General features: G+C 41.0%; 1 protein-coding gene across 1 annotated transcript in view; it reads right to left on the reverse strand.

Moving 5' to 3' along the window:
- Positions 1-677: 677 nt before the first annotated feature.
- The window catches only part of Elovl7 (ELOVL fatty acid elongase 7), a 74,086-nt gene continuing 54,321 nt past the window's right edge, over positions 678-20,442 (reverse strand). The window contains 7 exon segments of the mRNA XM_028884328.2: positions 678-3,314; positions 5,590-5,726; positions 11,226-11,331; positions 13,836-13,892; positions 14,806-14,886; positions 18,707-18,858; positions 18,861-18,896. Coding sequence (XP_028740161.1) covers positions 3,105-3,314; positions 5,590-5,726; positions 11,226-11,331; positions 13,836-13,892; positions 14,806-14,886; positions 18,707-18,858; positions 18,861-18,896 — 779 coding nt within the window. The 3' untranslated portion in view covers positions 678-3,104.

Genomic DNA, 20,442 nt, shown 5'->3' on the forward strand with positions numbered 1-20,442 from the left:
TCCCCATCAACCTCCCATCAACTGTTTCAACAGATGCAGGCGATCACTACATAGAAACTGTTATTTCAGTCAGGCATGACGGAATTCCTTTTAAGTTTCTTATTTATTTATTCTTATGTGTATAAGTGTTTGCTGGCATGTGTGTATGAGCATAATGGACTTGTCTCGTGCCTATGGAGGCCAGAAGAGAATGTTGGATCCTTTGGAACTAGAGTTACAGACAGTTGTGGGCTGCCAAGTACGAACCAAACCCAGGTCCTCTGCAAAAAAAGCCAGTGCTCTTAAGCACCGAGCCATCTCTCCAGCCCCTTGTTATTTGCAGACATCTGGTCTACTAACCTACTATCCACTTTGAATTGTATACATCTTACATAATACAAACTAGCCTTCAAATGCCTTAATAATATTTTTTGTAATTGTGAATGGCAGGCCTTTTCCTCCTGTGGCACCTGCCCCGTGCTTCTTCTCTCTGTCCATTCATCTGCAGGGTGGTAAGATATAGGTGGTCCCAATGAACATTTTGAACACTCATGTCCAGTACAGTATTCTGAATATAGCAAGCATATAGTGAAGGTGCCAAGTGCTTTGACTTAGTGACTACTCAGATTTGGAATCTCCTACACAAGCAAACAGGAACAGCTAGATTCCAAAATGAAACACACACACACACACACACATACACGTGGTGCCACAAATTTATTATAGCACAGAGAACAAAACCAAATTCTCACAACTTCTACAGTCATTATAAAAAGTTAACAGAAATAAAGGATAACCAAGAGATATAATCTCATAATTTCCCAAACTATGAAACAAGGTAGTATACTCAATTTAGAATTTTCCTTAAGTATGAAGACAGAAAATTGTAACACCCCATACATATTTAAAAATTTGTATTTATAACATATATATTGGTCCTCAAGGACTCATAGAACTTTTATAATAAACTATACTTAATAGCTGAGCTTTTTGCTTATTAGGCAAGCAAGTTTAAAGGCAACAAAGTCCTGAAAAGTAGGTGAAACCCCATTAGAAGCTGTTTGATCAAACACTGCCCACATAAATTCTACAACCAGTGACATTCATTTTGATCTACTCATGTTCACATCTGTCTGCCAATTGTGATCTGTTTTCATATGACATTTCACCTCCCAGCTTTCATTCATAGAACTGAGGATATGGTATGTCATGCCACAATGCTGCTCTTAGTCCATAGGCATGTCAGACATTTTACATACTTGGAGAAGGGGGGGGGGATAGTATAAGTAGAGAGGAAATCAATCAAAGTTCCCTGTCTTGTTTTCTTTTTTCTGTTCCTTTGGGTCTTTGTCCTACTTGAGTCTTTGGGAATTGTTTGTGTAGGTAACTACTTCTACCATATTGTCCCATCGACAGAGTCAAAATAGGAAAACGTGGATCCCTGAGACCTTCACAGTGACAGACTAGTGCAGCTGTTGCTATCAGCTCGGCTTGTCTGTTACTTGTTTTTTGTTTTTTTTTGTTTTAGTATGAAAATCTTCCTATTATCCTCTGCTTCTCACCGTAAGCAAGTGGAATCACTAAAGGTCACTTAATGGCAAATAACTTTATAAAGTAAGTGAAAGTGGAGACAAAGGCATGGTGCTGGGTAATGGATCAGGAGAGAGCAGGCAGAACTTCAGAGTTTACAGTCAACGAAGACTTGGGCTTTGTTGCCAAATGAGCAACACTATGTGCACACATGACCAAAGCCATCAGTACTGATTTTGAAGTTATTCACACATAAATAGTCCTTCAAAGAGGAAAAGGAAATAATATTGACAGCTTCACAAATGTCCAAGTATTGCTAGGTGGTCCGGGTTTTCCAACAAGAACAAGAAAATTCTAGAAATTAGTATTTTTTTTAAAGGGGGAAAGAAAACATTTGCCACATGAATTTCAGCCCTTCACAATATGGCTTACAGGTCTGAAGAAGAGGAAATCCTGGCTAATTCATGATTCTGGAAAATGTTTCTTCATGCGGTGCATCCACAACACTAAATATGTATAATACATAACCATAACGTAGTCTTTGTCTCCCCAAATCTAACAGCCCTTGCTAATGTAACCAAATCTGACCTCAGATACTCCACCACCCACCTCCAGTTGCTTCATAAGTCACTTGGCATAGCAGATATTTGAAAATTGATTTGTGATCCAAAGGCATCTGAGGCAAGCTAGCTAATCACATGAGCATTTAAACGTCTAACACACAGTTAGGCAAGACAATCCTTTTAAACCGACCTATCAGAGAGTGGCATTATACTACGAGGGATTATAACTCTCCCCACTGAATTCCACAGCATTTTTTTTTCACTGACATACCCCCCTCCTTTCAGACATGCACAGTTAACTGTAAAATCATCAGCAGCAAAGTGTTCATTTAACCTGGGGAAACACATCATCTCGTGTGCAACGTAACATTGCCTTCACCTTAGTGTCAAAGGCATCAGTGTAGAAACCAAAGCACCGCTGCCTCCAGCTTATTCGTGTGTTGTGAGGGAGCCTCACCGGCAGGACTGGTGGCAACCACTCAGAAGACCCATTCAAACTATCACTAACGATTTAGAGGGAGAACCTATCAAAACGCCACGTAGGCTTCACCTGTGTTAGCACTTTAGATTGGGAACTGAGCCCTGGAGTGAATATAATGTCTTCCGAATACAGGAGTGAATGACAGAGCCAGAAGCCAGTCAGAAGTCTCCACACCAGACAGGAGGAATCGATCATACTCTGTGGATCTCCATCCATGGTCAAAATCGCTAGGTATTTTTCATCTATCCCGGAGTTCCTAGAAGAGTACTATGTTATTTCATACCCTCCTCTCGCTGTAGCAAAATGTATTAAGAACTTTTGATTAGTATGGAAGGCAATAGGAAACCTCCTGGCTGCTCTAGTCTCTTCCACTGAGAAGACTTTATCTGGGAGCTTTGGACTCTCAAAGATCAGGAACCCAAATAACTTATAAAAATACAAGCTCTTGGTTTTGAAAAATATACAAAACACACTGCATAGGTGAGTATCTCTTGATTGTCAAGGAAGGCAAGATATCAGTCTCAAATGTAAATCCAGGCTGCGCTTGTCTTTTAGTGAGGCTTCGTTTTGCAGTTTCCATTTTTTATAGTTTTGGGCAATCTTTGACCCTGGGTGTAAGCACGGTACCAAAAGTGGAGAAACAGTAGCAGGAAGATGCATCCGTAACTCATAATGATGTACAGGAAAACTGGGTACTGGTAATTGCAGTCCTCCATGAAGAAGATCTGGCCTATGTGGATGGTGACAAGGATAAACTGGACCTGGGAGATGGGAGAATGAAAAGAAAATTAGGTATGAAAAAAACCCACTTGGGTTTACGAGTTTTTCAGCCATTCTTAGGTTACATACATGAGCCATGGCATGCCTGTGAAGGCCAGAGGTTAGTTCTGTCCTTCCACCCAGGTCTTCAGGTTTGGTGGAAAGCACACTTAACTCAGTAAGCCATCTTGTGCCCCACTCCCACTTGGTACCTTTTTATACCTGAGTAAAGGTCAGTTATGTTCTGGGGGAGTTTTAGAAAAGTAAATCTCTATAAAGAAATAGTACCTATGAGCTAACTAACCATGATTAACTTTCTTACATCCTTTCTTGTGATATAGCTCTATTGTTATCATCAGCCTTCACTGAAGCAGCCTCACAAACGTCCATAGCTTCCCTGTCCAGCAGCTTTGTGTAACTCCCTTCGCTTGGCAAGAGACTAATGAAACCTTGGAAAAAAAGAAAGCAGAATCCTCCACATACATGCACGCTTCAGACAAGTGACAAATGGATGTCTAGCCTTCATATTTATGTGCAAACCCTCCCACTTTATTGAAATGTTTATGTTTCCTGAAACGAAGTCTTGGGTAGTATAGGTTGGCTTCAATCTTGTTATGTAGCCGAGCAGGACCTTGAACTTCTGATTTTCCTTCCTCCACCTCCCAAGGGCTGGGACGGCAGGTGTGCACAAGTGTCCTTGGCTCACTTCATTTAAAATGGGCCACATTTGTTAGATGAAAAAAAAAAAACTAGTGTAAGATTAGGTATGTAGTAAACATGAAATCTTCAAAAGGTATAAATGCATATATATGCGTAAGGGGAAAAGTTGAATGAAAACAAAGACAACTACTACAGGGAGATGGAATTTTACTAATTTATTATTATTTACTAATTTATTATTATTCATTTATATGGTTTATAACTAAGCAGCTTGTAGGAGCTAAGCAAACTTTCCTCCACTAAGCTACATCCCTGCCCAGTTTATTTTTCTCCCTGTCTTTCTAATTGGGTATTTTAATTCCACACATATGTGCAAAGAACCTGCACACATATTATGATCACATATTACCGCACAATGAGAAAAGTACTTTAAAGGAAGGCAGCCATGGAGAATAATTGCCAGAACTTCACAGTATTCCGAAGTAAGACTAAAATAAAAGTATGAAATAAAGTGTTCATTTCACTGCTTCCTCCTGGTTGGCCATGGAGACTGTTGCCAATTTCAGATACAATAGCTCACTGGACAGAACTGCCCTGATCTTCACTGGGGGTCCTGGGAGACTGAAGCAGTAGTCTCTCACCTGAGAACCCCTTTTAGGGCTGTATCCAGTTTCACTTAGCAAGTTGTAGGATTTTACATGAAAGTCACCGGCGGGCTAGCTAGGCCTCAATTCTACTCCCTCCTTTGGTATCACTGGCAGATTATGGCATCCAATTTACAATATACTTCAACTCAGGAAATAGGAAGATGGCAGAATTCTTTGCATAGAGGGTAATACAACTAAAACAGGTCATTTCGTTCAGTTATTAAGGAAATTATGTACCATATTTTTTTTAGAATGAATTCTGAGGAATTATCTGATCTAAACTCAAGGACTTACTCTTCACACCTGTAGCCCTCACAGCACTCTTTACTTATGAGAAGAAAGACAAACTGACCAACATTAGCACTAAATAGGTAAGCACACAGAAATGCCCACCCTTCTTTCCACATTACAGTCCTTCAATGTTGATTCAGAATATTGGAATTTCTACCTCATACTTGGTATTATTCTTATTTGCGGCCATATAACTTTGACATTATTTTGATTATAAACATTGTTTTTGTAGATGCATCTGAGACCATTATAAGAATGAAGATGCTAGCTTAATCATGTGAGACTCTGAGCTACCAAATCTGCTTTATTTTCAGCCGACAGAGCTTCTGACCAAGTGCAAACAGTGACGCATACCCCACAGAAGACAAACATCCTATTTCTTCATAGATGGTTCCAGACTCGTCTAGACTCCTAACTCACAGAGAAAACATGTGATTGCAGTTTTGTTTCATATTTTTTATTTTTTTTTTTATTTTATTTTTTTTGTGTGGTTTTTCGAGACAGGGTTTCTCTGTGTAGCTTTGCGCCTTTCCTGGAACTCACTTGTAGCCCAGGTTGGCCTCGAACTCACAGAGATCGCCTGCCTCTGCCTCCCAAGTGCTGGAATTAAAGCGTGCGCCACCACCGCCCGGCTTTGTTTCATATTTTTTAAAAAAAAAACAAAAAAACAGTTACTCACAAGCTGTAAAGATGTCAAATGCTTTTTCCACCATAAATACTTCTGGTAGGCCGGTCCCATGGCACACAATCCATAGTAGGAATACATGACTACATGCACAGCTGTATTTAAAAAGGCATGGAACGTTCCCAGACCACCTGAAAGAAAAGAGGTTATTGTTAAATGGCCCCTTGTCCCTTAAAATCAGACACATTTGTCCTAAGATATAAGTATCATCATTTCTCTAATTTTAGTAGGAAGTAGAATACATAGGAAACCTCAGTCCGGTGAAGCAGCCATCAGACTAGTTCAATAAAACATTTAGAACAATGCAAAACAGAAATCTTACAAAATCAGTTAGCACGTAGCCGTTGGTTATGCTTCACCCTTAAAATTCTCCTGCGGTTCGAGTTTACTTTAAAAAAAAAAAATTAAGTCAATCTCTTAGAGAGGCTACATTGCTTGGTAAGAATCAAAATGTATTTTTAGTGAAGGCTAACATTTATAAGGTGAACAAATTATCTTAATCATAAATGTACTAATTAAGATGTTTCACATACTTAGAACCTACTTATTTCCACACCCACCACCAAGATCGAGACACAGTACTCAACACCAGCAAGGCCTCTTTGTGCTGTTTCATGAATGCATCCCTCTAAGGTGACCTTTACCTGATTTCTATCGTCAACTATTAATTTTGCCTGTTAATACATTTCACAGAGATAGAACCACACAGCACGGACTCTTTTATTCCTACCTCCTTTCGTACAACACAATGGCTTTGAGTTTTTGGCATGTTGGTGTACACACCAATACTTAGTCTTTTTCCTATTGTTCAGCATTATGCCATACAAATGTGTCAATATTTACCCATTCTCCTATTGGAAGACATTTGGGTTGCTTCTAATTTGGGCTCTCATGAGTAAAGCTACAGACATAATCATTGTGCAGAATCAAATTTCTCTTCCACACTCGCAATAATGTGCATTAGATATTTTTAGTACCACAAACACTCTGTCAGGAAACCATTGGAAGTCATTAGTAAGCTACACTAAATCTGCTATCATCAATTATTGTGATTTCAAAATAAATAGTTATTGACAATTAAGCCATCCTCTTTTATTGACTGCCCCCATTTGATTATGTTTTCCTCTTTTAATTTTACCAGCTTTAATTAGGAAGAGAGGCAAAGGACCCAAGAATGTAAGAAAAGAGCATTTCCGCTGCCTTCAGCTCTAACAGTCCTTGGTAGAAGGGACAACGGGGTGTTTGTCTGATGGTGAAGAAAGAAAAAACCCCAAATTTCTCTCTAGGATTTCTTCCCTGAGATATTCAACCTAGATAAATCTGCACTGTGCATGGTAAAGTTGACCTGGAATTGAAGTTTTTCTACAAAATAATTCATTTCCTTAATTCCCAAGTCTTCAATTCCAGAAACAACCTAAAACTTGCAACTAGTTATGGTACAACTACTAGTTTATGGTCTCTTTGAATTGTCTGTGGAAAAAGCATTATAAAACAGGCACAAAGCAGAATGAATTACTTTATGTAAATTCGTGTGTGTGTGTGTGTGTGAGTGTGTGTGTGTATGTGTTTGTGTGTTGTGTGTGTGTGTGTGGTGTGTGTGTGTGTGTTCATGCTGCCCCAGCACACATGTGGAGGTCAGAGGATAACTCTTTGGAGTTGGTTCTCTTCTTCTACCACGTGGGTTCCGAGAATCAAACTCCGGCCATCAGGCTTGGCCTTGGAGGCAAGAGACCTTGCCAACTGAGCCATTATTTTAAAATAATATTCATAATTGCAGTAATTCTGAATGTTTCTAGATACTATTATTGCTAAAGTATTCCCGTCAAAGAACACACTTTAAATAATTAGGTCATGGTCGTCAAAGCCTCATGCTATCCTGTACTTCACAGACCTTAATAAACCTGCAGTTCATTCGTTAATTATCACACATTTCAGAAGCAACACCATTCATGAGGCATGTCACTGGCCTCTCAGTTTTTATTATGTACATTCGGATTAAGTCTTTTCACCCCAAAAGAAAACTGCATAAAATTTAAGGGATGGGGCACACCCTTTTTAGGGTGACTAACAATGGAGTGCTGCCTAAACCTATAATAGCTCAGGAGGCAGGCTGAGTCCTGGAAGGGAAGACTGTGCGTGTTCATTGGTGTCCAGCAAGAACACACAAGAACTGCAGCTCAGCTTTCAGAAGGGGCCTGTGTCGGAGCCTTCCTCACTAAGACACCACTTTCTCCATGTTACCCTCATTTAAATCAGTGGTCCTCAACCTGTGGGTTGGGACCCCTACGCATCTAACAGCCCTTTCACAGAGGTCACCTAAGATTATCCTGCCCATCAGATATTTACATCACAGTTCCTGACAGTAGCACAATTATAGTTGTGAGGTAGCAACAAAAGTAATTTTATAAATTATTTGTGAAAATAATTTCATCACAACATGAGGAACTGTACTAAAGGGTTGTAGCATTAGGAAGGTTGAGAACCATTGATTTAAATGCACTAACCTGAGGCTCTTATACAGGGATTAGCATGGATTAGGGATTAGCTAAGAGGGTTAAATTAAAGAACAGTTGCTGAGCAAAACAAGCTGCCAAATGAAATTCAGCTTGCTTGTTTTCTGTGATGATTGCTTTCTGACATATTACTGTAGTAAGTTTGTTCACAAGACAACTACATTTTAATTAGCAATGCTTTTTACTTTTCTCCTTGGAAGGCTTTTCAAGTACAGTGTTGCTTTCTTTACAAGAATGAACCTGAAAAGCAAGCATCTCAGAATGGGTTACAATTAGTTCCCTCAACTATCACCTCTTTTGGCTTAGAGAAAATAAAAGAATCACCTGGGTAATTATAATAACATTCTACATTTCCCAAAAGGGATATTTACATAGTTAATAGAAAAAAACCTGCCATGAAAATATTTTCCTCTTATTCCAAGGGAAATTTGGGTTGCTGTTATCCCAGGAGAGAGTACAGGAGGCAACCCAGAAATCAAACACTAGGCAGAGATCATCTGTGCTCCAGCATTTGCAAAGATTAGCTTAAACAGACCAGCTCGTTCTAGGAACACAGCTCTGGCCAATCCACACTTCTGGAAACAGAATGTGTTGCTGGGTCCACCACCACAAAGGCAGTGCAAGAGGTGAGGCCTGTGGACGAGAACCCCACAGCCAAGACTAAGCGCGGCTGCCAGCTCAGAGAACACACCACAGACACAAACATTCTCTTTCTTTTTTTGGAGCTGAGGACCAAACCCAGGGCCTTGTGCTTGCTAGGCAAGCACTCTACCACTGAGCTACTTCCCCCAACCCCCAAACATTCTCTTTCTACCTTGACCATTCTTTAAAGGAGATGGGAATTAAAATATGAGTAAAGACACTATGACCAAGGGCTTGATATCCATAGACATGGGATATTCCAAACCTGAGGTCATCCTTGTTTGAATCTGCATTTCTTGGAAGTATTACTTGTTTTGAAATGGACACTAGACCATTAACAGATTCAAATAAAGGTGAGAAAACCACTCGATTCCATTCTTTAAATAAAATGTATATTTCCCATAGTGGAATTGCCAGCTATTCAAACGGAAAGATGGGAAACCACAGAGAAGGATAAAGAAGCCGAGGGGAACACATTGGTTTGGGTATCTTCAAACAAAAAATTTGGAGTACTGCCTTCCAATTTTTTTCTCCAATTTCTTTTTCAGAGTTGTGATATAGTATAGCCGTTCCTTGAGACTCATAAGAGGGAGGCTTCAAAACTCCCTGGTAATAGCCAAGTCTGTGGATAGTCAAAGCTCCTTACAGAAAATGGTGGATTGTATGCATAAAACCTGTGCACATGCTCCCACAGACTTTATGATACGAAGCCATGTGCGTGTAATGGAAGCTGTTCTGTACTGTATTGCTTAGGGAAAATGTCAAGGAAAATGTTGGTACATGATTCGGGACGGGAGCCGTTTTTCTTCCTTGGTTTTGATGTATGGTTGGCTGATTCTATGGATGCAGAGCCCACGGAGATGGAAGGCTGACGATGCCGGTGTTACAGAAGAGACAGAAATAGAGCTACAGGGTGTGAGAACACCTCTATTAACATCTTAAAAAGGAAAACAGTCATCTTTGTCTATCATTAGCAGTCACGTGGTTAATGGGAATGCTTGCACAAGTGCTTCTCTATATCATATTCTTTTCATGCCTTTAAACACACAAGACATTGTAACCACCCTAGGAGAGGGTATTGAAATCATAGCTACCCTAGGGTTTCCAGTTTTTCATCAATATAAGTAAGACATTAGTGCACCTCACTTAGGAGACCTGAGGGGCCCAATATGCAGTGGAGAGAAAACAAAAAGAAGAAACCTTCAGATGAATCAAATAATAAAGGTTTACAACTGTGGGCATCTGTGACTTCTGGATGTTAAAAAAGACAGGATAAGTCATTTTTACAGCAAAGTTTGCTAACCTGGAAATCCATGCTTGAAGACTTTGTTTCTTTGGAACTTTATGAAAGAATAAAGTTCCTGCCTACTTTTTTCCAATTCTAAGTTCAGAAATAGAAAACCAAAATGAAGCAGACACTTAGGCTCAGGCTTTTGGTTTAAACTATCTCTGACCTGAAAAACAAAAACAATAGAATGTTGTGTCCTGTGGTAGACTGCTGTGGGAACTTGAGTGATCCTGATCTGGCTCCTCTTTAAAGTTGTTTCCGAAGAAAAATAAATAAATAAATAAATAAAATAAAAAAAAAAAATAAAGTTGTTTCCGTGCTGTTTGCCACATCTTGGATGTGGTTTGTTCATAAATGTTCATGTGCCAAAAGCTTTGTCTCCAATGCAACTGGGCTGATAGGTCATGGGCCCCTTAAGAGGTGGAGCTTAGTGAGATGCAATTATGTCAACTACTTCAGATTATAAATCAGGACTTCCCCACATCTCTTGCTATTCGTCCCTGTTCTCAGTCTCTGTTCCTTTGCTCACTCCTTCCTGCCCCGCCCCTTTCTCTCTCTCCTCCCCTCGCTGGTTCTGCTATGATGCTATGTTACACTGCTAGACCTGCCTAGAGGTCAAACAGATAATACTGCCCGACCTTGGACTTTCAGCATGGAAAACCACAAGCTAAGCAGACCTCCTTTCTTTATAAACCAACTAGCCTCTGGTAATCTGAATAGCAACACAGAACAGATTAAGATGGGGTGTGCCGTGTATCAGGAATTGAAGGCAAACAAAACAGAACTGGAGATAACGTTCTCATTTTCCGTGAACAAATTAGGAATATTATTTAAGTAGATATCAATGAATCCAAGGCTTTTGATATTTTATCTATTTTTTATTACCTATTTAATTGAAAACATGTAATAGAACTCTAAAGGGAAACAATAAAACCTAAACAAGATGAAAGAATATGCATAGAAGGTCTAGCTCAAAAGTCTTCACGTCTGAAGACTTGGAGTGGGGAATCTAAGAGTCCTATGCTTGCGTTTCAGGTGATAATTCCAAAGTCAGAAGCTTAACCAAAATGGCTCTTTGGTTTTTTTTTAAAGTCTTATAAATTACATTTAGGAGCAGAATTTGTGTTTGTAGCACACGAAAATGTTATCACTTATAGATCACATGATCCCAGCTCTCCCTTTTCTACCTGCAGCAAATTTGACTCCAAACCACCAGGTCCATGGCATGATTGTATGATGGAAGACATGAAGGAAAGTCACTTGGCTATTTTTCTTACGCAGAACAAAAAAGACCTGAAATAGTTTAAAGAAAATCAAGTTCATAAAAACCATGCAATAATTTTGTTACAAAATTATTGGTAAAGAGCAAACAATTTCACAATTGGCTTCCTATGGGCTGCTTTACGGGTGTGCACAGGGGTAGCTTGGTTCTCCAGGGCGCAGTTCAAAGGCTAACAGCATGCTTGAACTTGGGCATGGTACAGTAATCAGGAGAGAGCCAATAAGAAGGTGAGAAGTTTTATACAGATTTAAAAAGCAAACATAGACAGTGAAAACTCTGGTCAGAATTTATTGAAAGAAATGCTATTGATAAAAAAATAAATTAAATTAATCCCAGCACTCGGGAGACAGAGGCAGGCGGATCTCTGTGAGTTCGAGGCCAGCCTGGGCTACCAAGTGAGTTCCAGGAAAGGCACAAAGCTACACAGAGAAACCCTGTCTCAGAAAACAAAACAAACAAAAAATTAATTAATTAATTAATTAATTAATTAATAAAAAAAACTCATTAAGTTTTGAACTACATGACAGCCAGAAGTTCAGCCATAATTCCTAGGACTGAAATTATCTCATTCAACATTGCTCTCTCTAACACATCTTACCAGTTTGGATAAGGGTTAGGCAAACTGAAAGTGGACTTGGAAGGAAAAAAAAAAAAGTAATACTATTGTATTACCAAAGAAAAACAAATGCTGAAAATCCTGAAGAGTTAATCCTAAAAATACTGTGGACAAGAAAGCAGAGCTGCATAAAAAAAAGAAGGAGGAGGAGGAGGAGGAGGAGAAGGAGAAGAAGAAGGGGGAGGAGGAGGAGGAGGAGGAGAAGAAGGGGAGGAGGAGGAGGAGGAGAAGGGGGAGGAGGAGGAGGAGGAGGAGGAGGAGGAGGAGGAGGAGGAGGAGGGCAACAAAGGTACCATTGTGATTGCGCATGCCCAGTGTTGGCTCCCTACGGCAGAGAAAGCAGAGTTGTGTGGGGGAGGAAGGTGTCAAAGAATGCACTAACGGACTAGTTCACAGCACCAGGGTGAAGTTAGACTTTAAAATTCAGAGCCTAACACAAAGCATTACTGTGTCAGGAAAACTTGGAAGGCCTCAAGGCAGAAACAGTTTCTTTATGGAAGTTGCAACTGAGAATATGCAAAGCAGAGTCCTCCAAGCCAAACGCATTTGCTTATGCACATGGAAGAACCCAGCCGGGTGCAACATAGGATCATAGACTTCCAACAGGGGTCCTCTTCTCACTGCAGCCTGTCTCTGGGGGAAGCCACTCAACTTCTTGGGTCCAGGTTTACCCCTGGGAGTGAGGTTTCTGAACTAGAACGGTAGTTCCCAAACCTGGCTGCAAGTTACAATATGAAAACAGAGTTTAAAAATACCCATGTGTATAGTCCCTACTCCAGACCATCAGGCATCGGCTCTCAAGAGGTAGGGTCCTGTGTGTACTGTTTTGTTCCTGATGCGTGTAATTGTAAGGTACCTGAATGCTGAGGACCTGAGGACCGGGAGTCCACAGCAAGCAGCTTCTCAAAGAACATCTGAAAAACGGTTAGAAAAGGGAATTCCTGAGCTCTACCCAGGACCTACTGAATCCGAGGCGCTAGGGAGTTCAAGTATCGTTTGTGCTTTAACAAGTCCTCCATGTTTTGTTTTGCTTTGTTTTTTCTTCCTTTCTTTTCTTTTTAAAGACAGGCTATTGCTATGTAGGCCAGGCTGGGCTCAAACTTGTGATCCCGCTCAGCCTCCTGAGTTCAGAGATTCCTCTAGATGATTTTAATGCAGGCTAAAATTTGAGAAGCCCTGGATTTTAAATCCTCCAAAGTCCCTTCTCAAACCTAACATTTTTATGTTTTGAGTCAACTAAGGGTGTCAAGTGTGAACATTTCTGACACACAGTGTGGTGGTGTGTGTTCCAGACACACTTGTCAGTAAACCGAGCATAGCTTTCCTATGCTAGCAGGAAATTAAAGCTCTTGGCTTTCCACTTTCAGAACACATTAACCCCTGGGCCGATCACTCAAGGTCCAGAGTTGACCCTCACTAGGAACCAAAGCAGAGGGAACGAGGGTCCAGCAAGCTCAGCTTTCAGAAGAGCAGCTGGAGATAGTGTTTGTGTGACACCCCATGGTGACACCACACTTTGCCAGGAGTTTGCCAATCGTGATGCCTAAGTGTCTTACAAGAGTATGGTGGACACTGTGTTTCGGCGCAAGGTAACACCGTCTCGGCTCCTTGCTTTGGGAACAGCTTCCTAAAGAACTGCCACCATCCACATGGAGGTGTGCAGTCCTGTAGAGTCAGTGGCAGTGATCCTGTGTATCGCACTCAGGTAATACCTACACGTTTTTAAAACTGCAGTGAGAGGCTGTGACATGCTGGAGAGTGAGCTTTCTAAACACACAGGGAATTAAAGGAAAAGGAAGGTAACAGTAGGCTAGCCAAGGGAGGGAGATAAGCCAAGGTATGTGACGGCCACACCAGCAGTTTATTGCTTCCGTGAGACATCAGTTACCACATACTCACAGTGTCCAACAGCTCAATAAACTTGGAGAAGTAATAAAGCCAGCAGGTGTGCACCATCTGGGGAAATACACACAGATAAGAACTTATTTATTCAATACGGATCAGACATTTACTTAAAATATGGTTTTAGAAACACATAACAAAATTTACCATCCCAGTCAATTTTTTTAAGGTATAGTTTGGTGGCTCTGATTTCATTTACATCCCTCTACAACCATTACAAAGCCATGCGCAGAACTCCCTCATGTTGAAAAAGCGAGACTATACTCATTGCAAAATAATTTCCCATCTCCCTCTTCTTCCCAGCCCAGCCATCATTCCACCCTCTGTCCTAGGTGTGTGACTATTTGGGGCACCTTGTATAAGCTGGATCATGTAGTATTTGTCCTTTTGTGATGAATATACCAGTTAGCACAATGTCCTCAAGACTCATACAAGGTGTAGCTTTTACAGGCTGAATAATATTGTATTCTTTGTGTGTGTGTGTCTTTGTGTTTGTGTGTGTATGTGTCTTTGTGTATGTGTGTGTATGTCTGTGTGTGCCGGGGGGGGGCATTTTGTTTAGCCATTTACCATCCATGGACACTTGGGTTGCTTCTACATTTTGGCCACTGTGAATAATGGTGTGGCGGTCATGTGTAGACAGATGTCTATTTGAGTCCCTGACTTCAACCCCTTTAGGAATATTGCCAGAAGTGGAATTGCTAGATCTTATGAAAATTCTATTTCTCATCTTTCAGAAATCAGGTAAATTTTGAAACCCAAGAAATTTAGACAGCACTGTCATTTTATAGAATTTATACACCAGACCTCCTTTAATTCGTTCTTATAATTTTAGCTTTTCCCCCTAATTTATATAATCTGATAATAGAGTCATCCACTCATTCTGAATTCATATGCAATATTCCAGAGTCCAAGGAATTTTTCACCATGATTTTGAACTACAGATTTTCCCCAAAGAGAAACTCACCCTCATCGCTCTCGGTGACTGAGAATAGTCAACAATGTCACATCGAAACGAATAACCTGTACCCCAGCCAGACATCACAAACTGGAAGGGAAAACACGCATGTTAAAGAGGAAGAACTTGCTAACCGCCACAGCAGAGGCGGTTTGGACTACACCTAGTTGCATGACCAGCTGAGTAAGCAGGCGGTGCAGGGGAAGAGGCAGTGAGAACCAGGACACACAAAACATGCTTCGGGGCAAGGCTTGGCAGCTGGCATTTTCACAGCCACCATTTACATGAACTGCATTCTGGCTAATTTGTCCATTAGGAGAATCCCTTTAACATAGTGAAGGGCAAAATCCAGGGAGTATTTTGCTTCATTAGCAAATATTTTCTATGTCTACTACATATGTGTGCTCATGTACTTTTAAGGGGCAGTGCCTGGCTCTGAGTCTGTTTTTTCTGGCCATTCCAAATCTTCCCAATTAATCAGTAAGTATTAAACAAACAAAAACCTACCCATGGCCACTATGCCTTTCCTACCCATGGCTGGCAAGTCCAATATAAAGTGGTGGTGCCTGGCTCTAATACTCTCTCCTCCTTTAACATATAAACTGACCATACACAGCTCTGATATCAGTTGCACTTGGAATTCACAAGACAAATAAGGGAAGACAATGCTCTTGTTACTAACTGGAGTATAATTTGGCAGACGGTCATTCCAACACACCCACAAAATGACCTTCTACTGGTGTTAAAAATAAAAGCCTATTGTTGATAAGTCTGAATTGTAATTCAAAGATCATATTGACATTCTTTTAGTTTGATAGTGGGAAGATCTTTTAAAACAGTAGCTAAAAAAGAAAGCCAAGTGCTTGATTGTAATTAATGCATACATATAATGGTTGGGCTGATCTGGGGTAGGGACAATAACATTCTCTCTCTCTCTCTCTCTCTCTCTCTCTCTCTCTCTCTCTTCAAGTGTTACTTCTCACTCTGCAACTGCCAGCATCTGGCTTAGAACATCTTCTCTCTCTTTAGGCCACCTCGGCTTTATTTTATATTTATATTCTCATTACTATTTTAGCTAAAATAAGAGCTTTCAAATATAAAAATGCACACTTAAAGGCTTTCTAGCCTGGGTATGTTTAGTTTTTGAAACTGGGTTTTGCTATGTAGCCCAGGCTGGCCTCAAACTTATGACTCTCTTATTTCAGCCACCTAAGGGCTATGATAACAGGTATCCACCATCAGAAATCAGCTAAGATGATATTTTAATATGCAAAAAGAAGGAAAAAGTGGAAAGAACAAATTTAACTAGGTATTTAAAATGCATCCCCCTTCTCTGTACGCACACCTACTCTGCAGTATAGGATAATATAAGTTTTGAAAAAGCTATGAGATCTTGAACAATAAAACTCAGAAAAGTATAGGATATGCAATTCATGGTTTGAAAAAATGCCCTAAAAATCAAGTCAATAGATCTTTTCAAAGTAACAAGGAGTGTGACAGAAACAGTGAGTGCTCTAAACCCTCAAGTCAGTGAAAAATGTCATTTCTGTCATGCTCAGACTGGTATCAACTGATGTAATAGCCAACGCAATGATTCTCAACCTGTGGGTCCTGACCCCTTCGGAGGGCGTCAAATGATCTTTTCGCAGGAGTTGCATATCAGATGTTTACATTATGATTCATAACAGTAACAAAATTAGTTATGAAGCAGCAATGAAATAATTTTATGTTGGGGGGGTCACTACAACATGAGGAACTGTATTAAAGGGTCGCCATGTTGGGAGGGTTGAGAACCACTGCCCTAGCCCCAGGAGCTGTTTACTTACACTAGATGACTAGCTCTATCTAAACACTAGCAAGAGCTGTAGCAAATGAGAGATGCTCCATGTCTTGGCCTCTGTGGGTCTCACCTGCTCCCTCCCTCATTACCATCTGAGTTGTGCCCAAGGTGTAGCACACGCAACCACAAGCAAACAGCTGGATTTCTTCAGGATGGCATGGCTCTCTTCCTCCTTGCTCACATTTGGCCCAGCATACGGGCAGAGGCATCTACTCTGAGAACCTGACAGAATCTTGCTCCCTCCCATACACTAGGTCTGTGCTATGCTATGGCCAGCAGAGAGCGCACGCCCTGGTTAAAGTTAAAAGAGTGGAGCTAACATCTTCCTGATTCTGACTTTAAGGACACACCAGTAGCCTGTGAAGGTTTTTGACAGTTTTACCTCTATTCTCGGCTAGTAAAGAAAAGGTTAATGGGTTATGTTCAGTGGTCAGTTAAGTCCTGAAACTATAACTCAAGTATTCGTGAAGTCAGAAACTCTTGCATTCCGATATTTTTTTTTAACCTTCTATGTTGCAATCGACAAAGCAGGAACAAAAAACTAGCTGGTTACTACTGGATATGTAATTTGAGAAATCATAATTTGGGGTCATCACAACAGTGGCAATGTCAAACACAGAACCCAAGAATACTAGAACATTCTGGGACCCGAGAGGAAAACTAGTTCAATCCTGTCATTACAGCAGAAGAGGGGAGTCAGAGCCAGGTGGGTCTCTGTGAGTTCGAGGCCAGCCTGGTCTACAGAGCAAGATCCAGGACAGGAACCAAAACTACATAGAGGAAACCTGCCTCAAAAAAAAAAAAAAAAAAAAAGTCTTTAATCCCAGCACTCAGGAGGCAGAGGCAGGCAGATCTCTCTGAGTTCAAGACCAGCCTGGACTACAGAGTGAGTTCCAAGAAATGTGCCAAGGCTACAAAGAGAAACCCTGTCTTGAAAAACCAAAACCAAAACCAAACAAAAACAAAAACAGAAGAGACCTGAGGCCTAAAGAAAAGTAACATGGTCAAAACGAGCCAGTGTGGGCTCCTGGCTTCCAAGAATGTTCTTAACCTCTCTCGAATGTATATTCTCTCTCTGAGAACATGCGAGCCACCTGTTCACAGTCTCCAAGGGACAGCAGAGTAGTGGTCTGTGGGCAAGTAGTAGAAACGAAGAAGTGCCAAGCAGCAGAATGAAGCTGGACTTGAGAGTGGCCTGTGAGAAAAGGTGAGCAGAGATTTTAAGTGATCTGATCAGGTCACTGGTAGCAGGAATGAGATTGGTGCTACAGAGCCAGCAAGGCCAGCAAGGCTCCCCAGAGACCCCAAATATGAGCAAGCACAAGGTATGCTAAAAAATAAATAAATAAATAAATAAATAAATAAATAAATAAATAAACAAACAAACAAACAGAAGGAGGAAGACAGCCAGGGTTGGAAATACACCAGAGAAACCTAGAGAAGCAGGTCTGTGTGAGGAGCCAAGACACGTGAATAGCAGAGGAGTAGGGTTCAGTCTGTTCCTATTTCTCTTCCAACAAGGGACAGGGCTTGATGACCTACAATTCCACACGAGTCCATGTTCTCTTTTGCCTCCAAGCCTCTAAAACCTAAACAGCCGGCCATTGTATAGCTCGCTGGAGCACAGAGTAACCACAAGCTCCCACCGTGATGGGACAGATTGTTACAAAGACAAGACCAGCTCTGGAGTCAGCTGGACCTGCGTTCCGGGATCGGCCCTCCACTTACCAGCTATCATGCTGAGTTCATCAATTATTTTCTCTGAGTTTGAGTTCCCTCAAAACTAACATGTATCACGTGCAAATCTCTGAGGTCAATTTTTTTTTTCTCACTTATCCATGATAGAAACTGTCCTGAGATCCTTGGGTTTATTATTTTATCTAGACATGGCAATTTTGGTGTTTTTATTGTTGTAAACATCTGCTTAGTTTCTAAATTCCTTGATTCTCAAAAAAAAAAAAAGGGGGGGGGGTGGTGGGGAAGTGCTCCATAGTCATAACAAAAACATACTGACAGATACACACAAGACTCAGACAAACTTTTCCCATTAGGAATACTGAAGACACTTGCCTCGTAACACATATACACAGAAAACAGTACTATGAAAAAATTGTACGTTATCATCGCTTTCCTGAGTTCAAAGGCCTTCCGATTCTCCATGAGCTTTGGTCCCAGAGACGTGACAAAATAGACATAGAGCCCCAGGATGATGGTTTGTGGCAGGGCGAGGACATGAGGAGCCAGTCTTCAACTCTTGGATCTAAGAGAAAGATAACAGGTAAGTGCACGACCCCCTAAGCCAGAGACAACAGCCAGCAACCTGTATCCCAGCGCTGACTGTGCACCACTGAACAGTCCCGAGCATCCTTAGGAAGGGGCACAGGAGAAATCCCCAGGAGCAGCGAGCCTGTCATCACCTTTAAATTTCTAAGGGCAAGAGGTATTTGTCACCAGAATCTGAAGTGGGGGGTGGGGTGTCTCTGAAAAAGCCCTTCTGGAGGAACCGTGCTATGGATTGAATTCTGCATCCTCTTCAAATCCAGGTGTTGAGCCTGGGGCAGTAGTGCACTTGGGAAATGGAGTCGGGAGAATCAGAAGTTCAAAGTCGTCTGCATCTATACATCAAGTTTGAGGTCAATCTCAAAAAATAATGAAATAAATAAAACCCATGTGTTGAAATCTTAGCCCCATAATGTGATGGTGAAAAGAGCTTTTCACCAACAGAGTTTGTGTCATAAAATGGACCCTAGCAAGCTCTTCTGCTATCTTTCTGCCACATAATGACATAAAGCAAAACAACAGCCACTCAGGAAAGCCCTCGCCAGAGCCCCACGCTACTGGCATCGGGGTCTCAGATACATAATTTCTCCAAGATCTAAGCAGTGGGGATAAACACATCTGGAGGAGATGCTCCACCATCCATGACCACAATCAACATTCAGAAAATTTCCATCCTACATGGGCATGGTGGTGCACTTGGGAGGTGGAGGCAAGAGATCAGGAGTTCAAGGCCAGCCTGGGATAAATGAGACCCCATTTCAAAAATATTTTTTTCCATTCAGATATTCTTTTATATTTAAAATAATGTGTTTATATTTGCTGCTTATTCATTCCCCTAGTTTCCTAAGAAAACTGACATACTTCCTCAGATAGTATATCACAGAACCACAAAACCGAAATCAGGACAATATCAATATCTAACCATCTAAAGTATAAGTCCTAGGTGTCAAAAGTGTGAGCCAGTAAGTCTGATATTTTGAACCAAATCAAACAGGTAATGACCTTACAACCACATAAACATAAGTTCATCCAGTTCTTGCTGGCTCCAGGCTAGCAGGATTGTGGCATTTAAAAATTGCAATTAAAAACAAACTATGATTCATTCTATAATTTCAAGCACTTGGGGTGTAATTTGACCGAGTGACCTCATGAAGCCAGAGTGGTATGGAGGAAAATAACTATGGGCAGCTTCCAGGAGCATCTGACTCAGCTCCGCATAGAGCATCACCTTCATCACTATGAAAGAGGACCTGGAGCACGCATCCCTGTTCATCTAAATCACTAACAAGAAAGCCAGTTACCAGTAAACCTTAGCATCCCTGGAGGTCTGACTTCTCACCCCTAACTTCTTCAGGAGAACTCCATGACTGTCCACTCATTCAGTCTCACTTTCAGTGCTGGAGATGTTCCAGGCAACAGTTAAATGTTCAGGGCTTTAGCTAGGAAAGGTGACTTATCCTGTCTTCAAGTGGGCCTCCCTCAAGAATGCCAGCAGATGCCATCGTCTCAAAACAAGCAAAGCAAAC

This window comes from Peromyscus leucopus, chromosome 11 (genome assembly GCF_004664715.2).
Source record: "Peromyscus leucopus breed LL Stock chromosome 11, UCI_PerLeu_2.1, whole genome shotgun sequence".
In the NCBI taxonomy this organism is placed as follows: Eukaryota; Metazoa; Chordata; class Mammalia; order Rodentia; family Cricetidae; genus Peromyscus; species Peromyscus leucopus.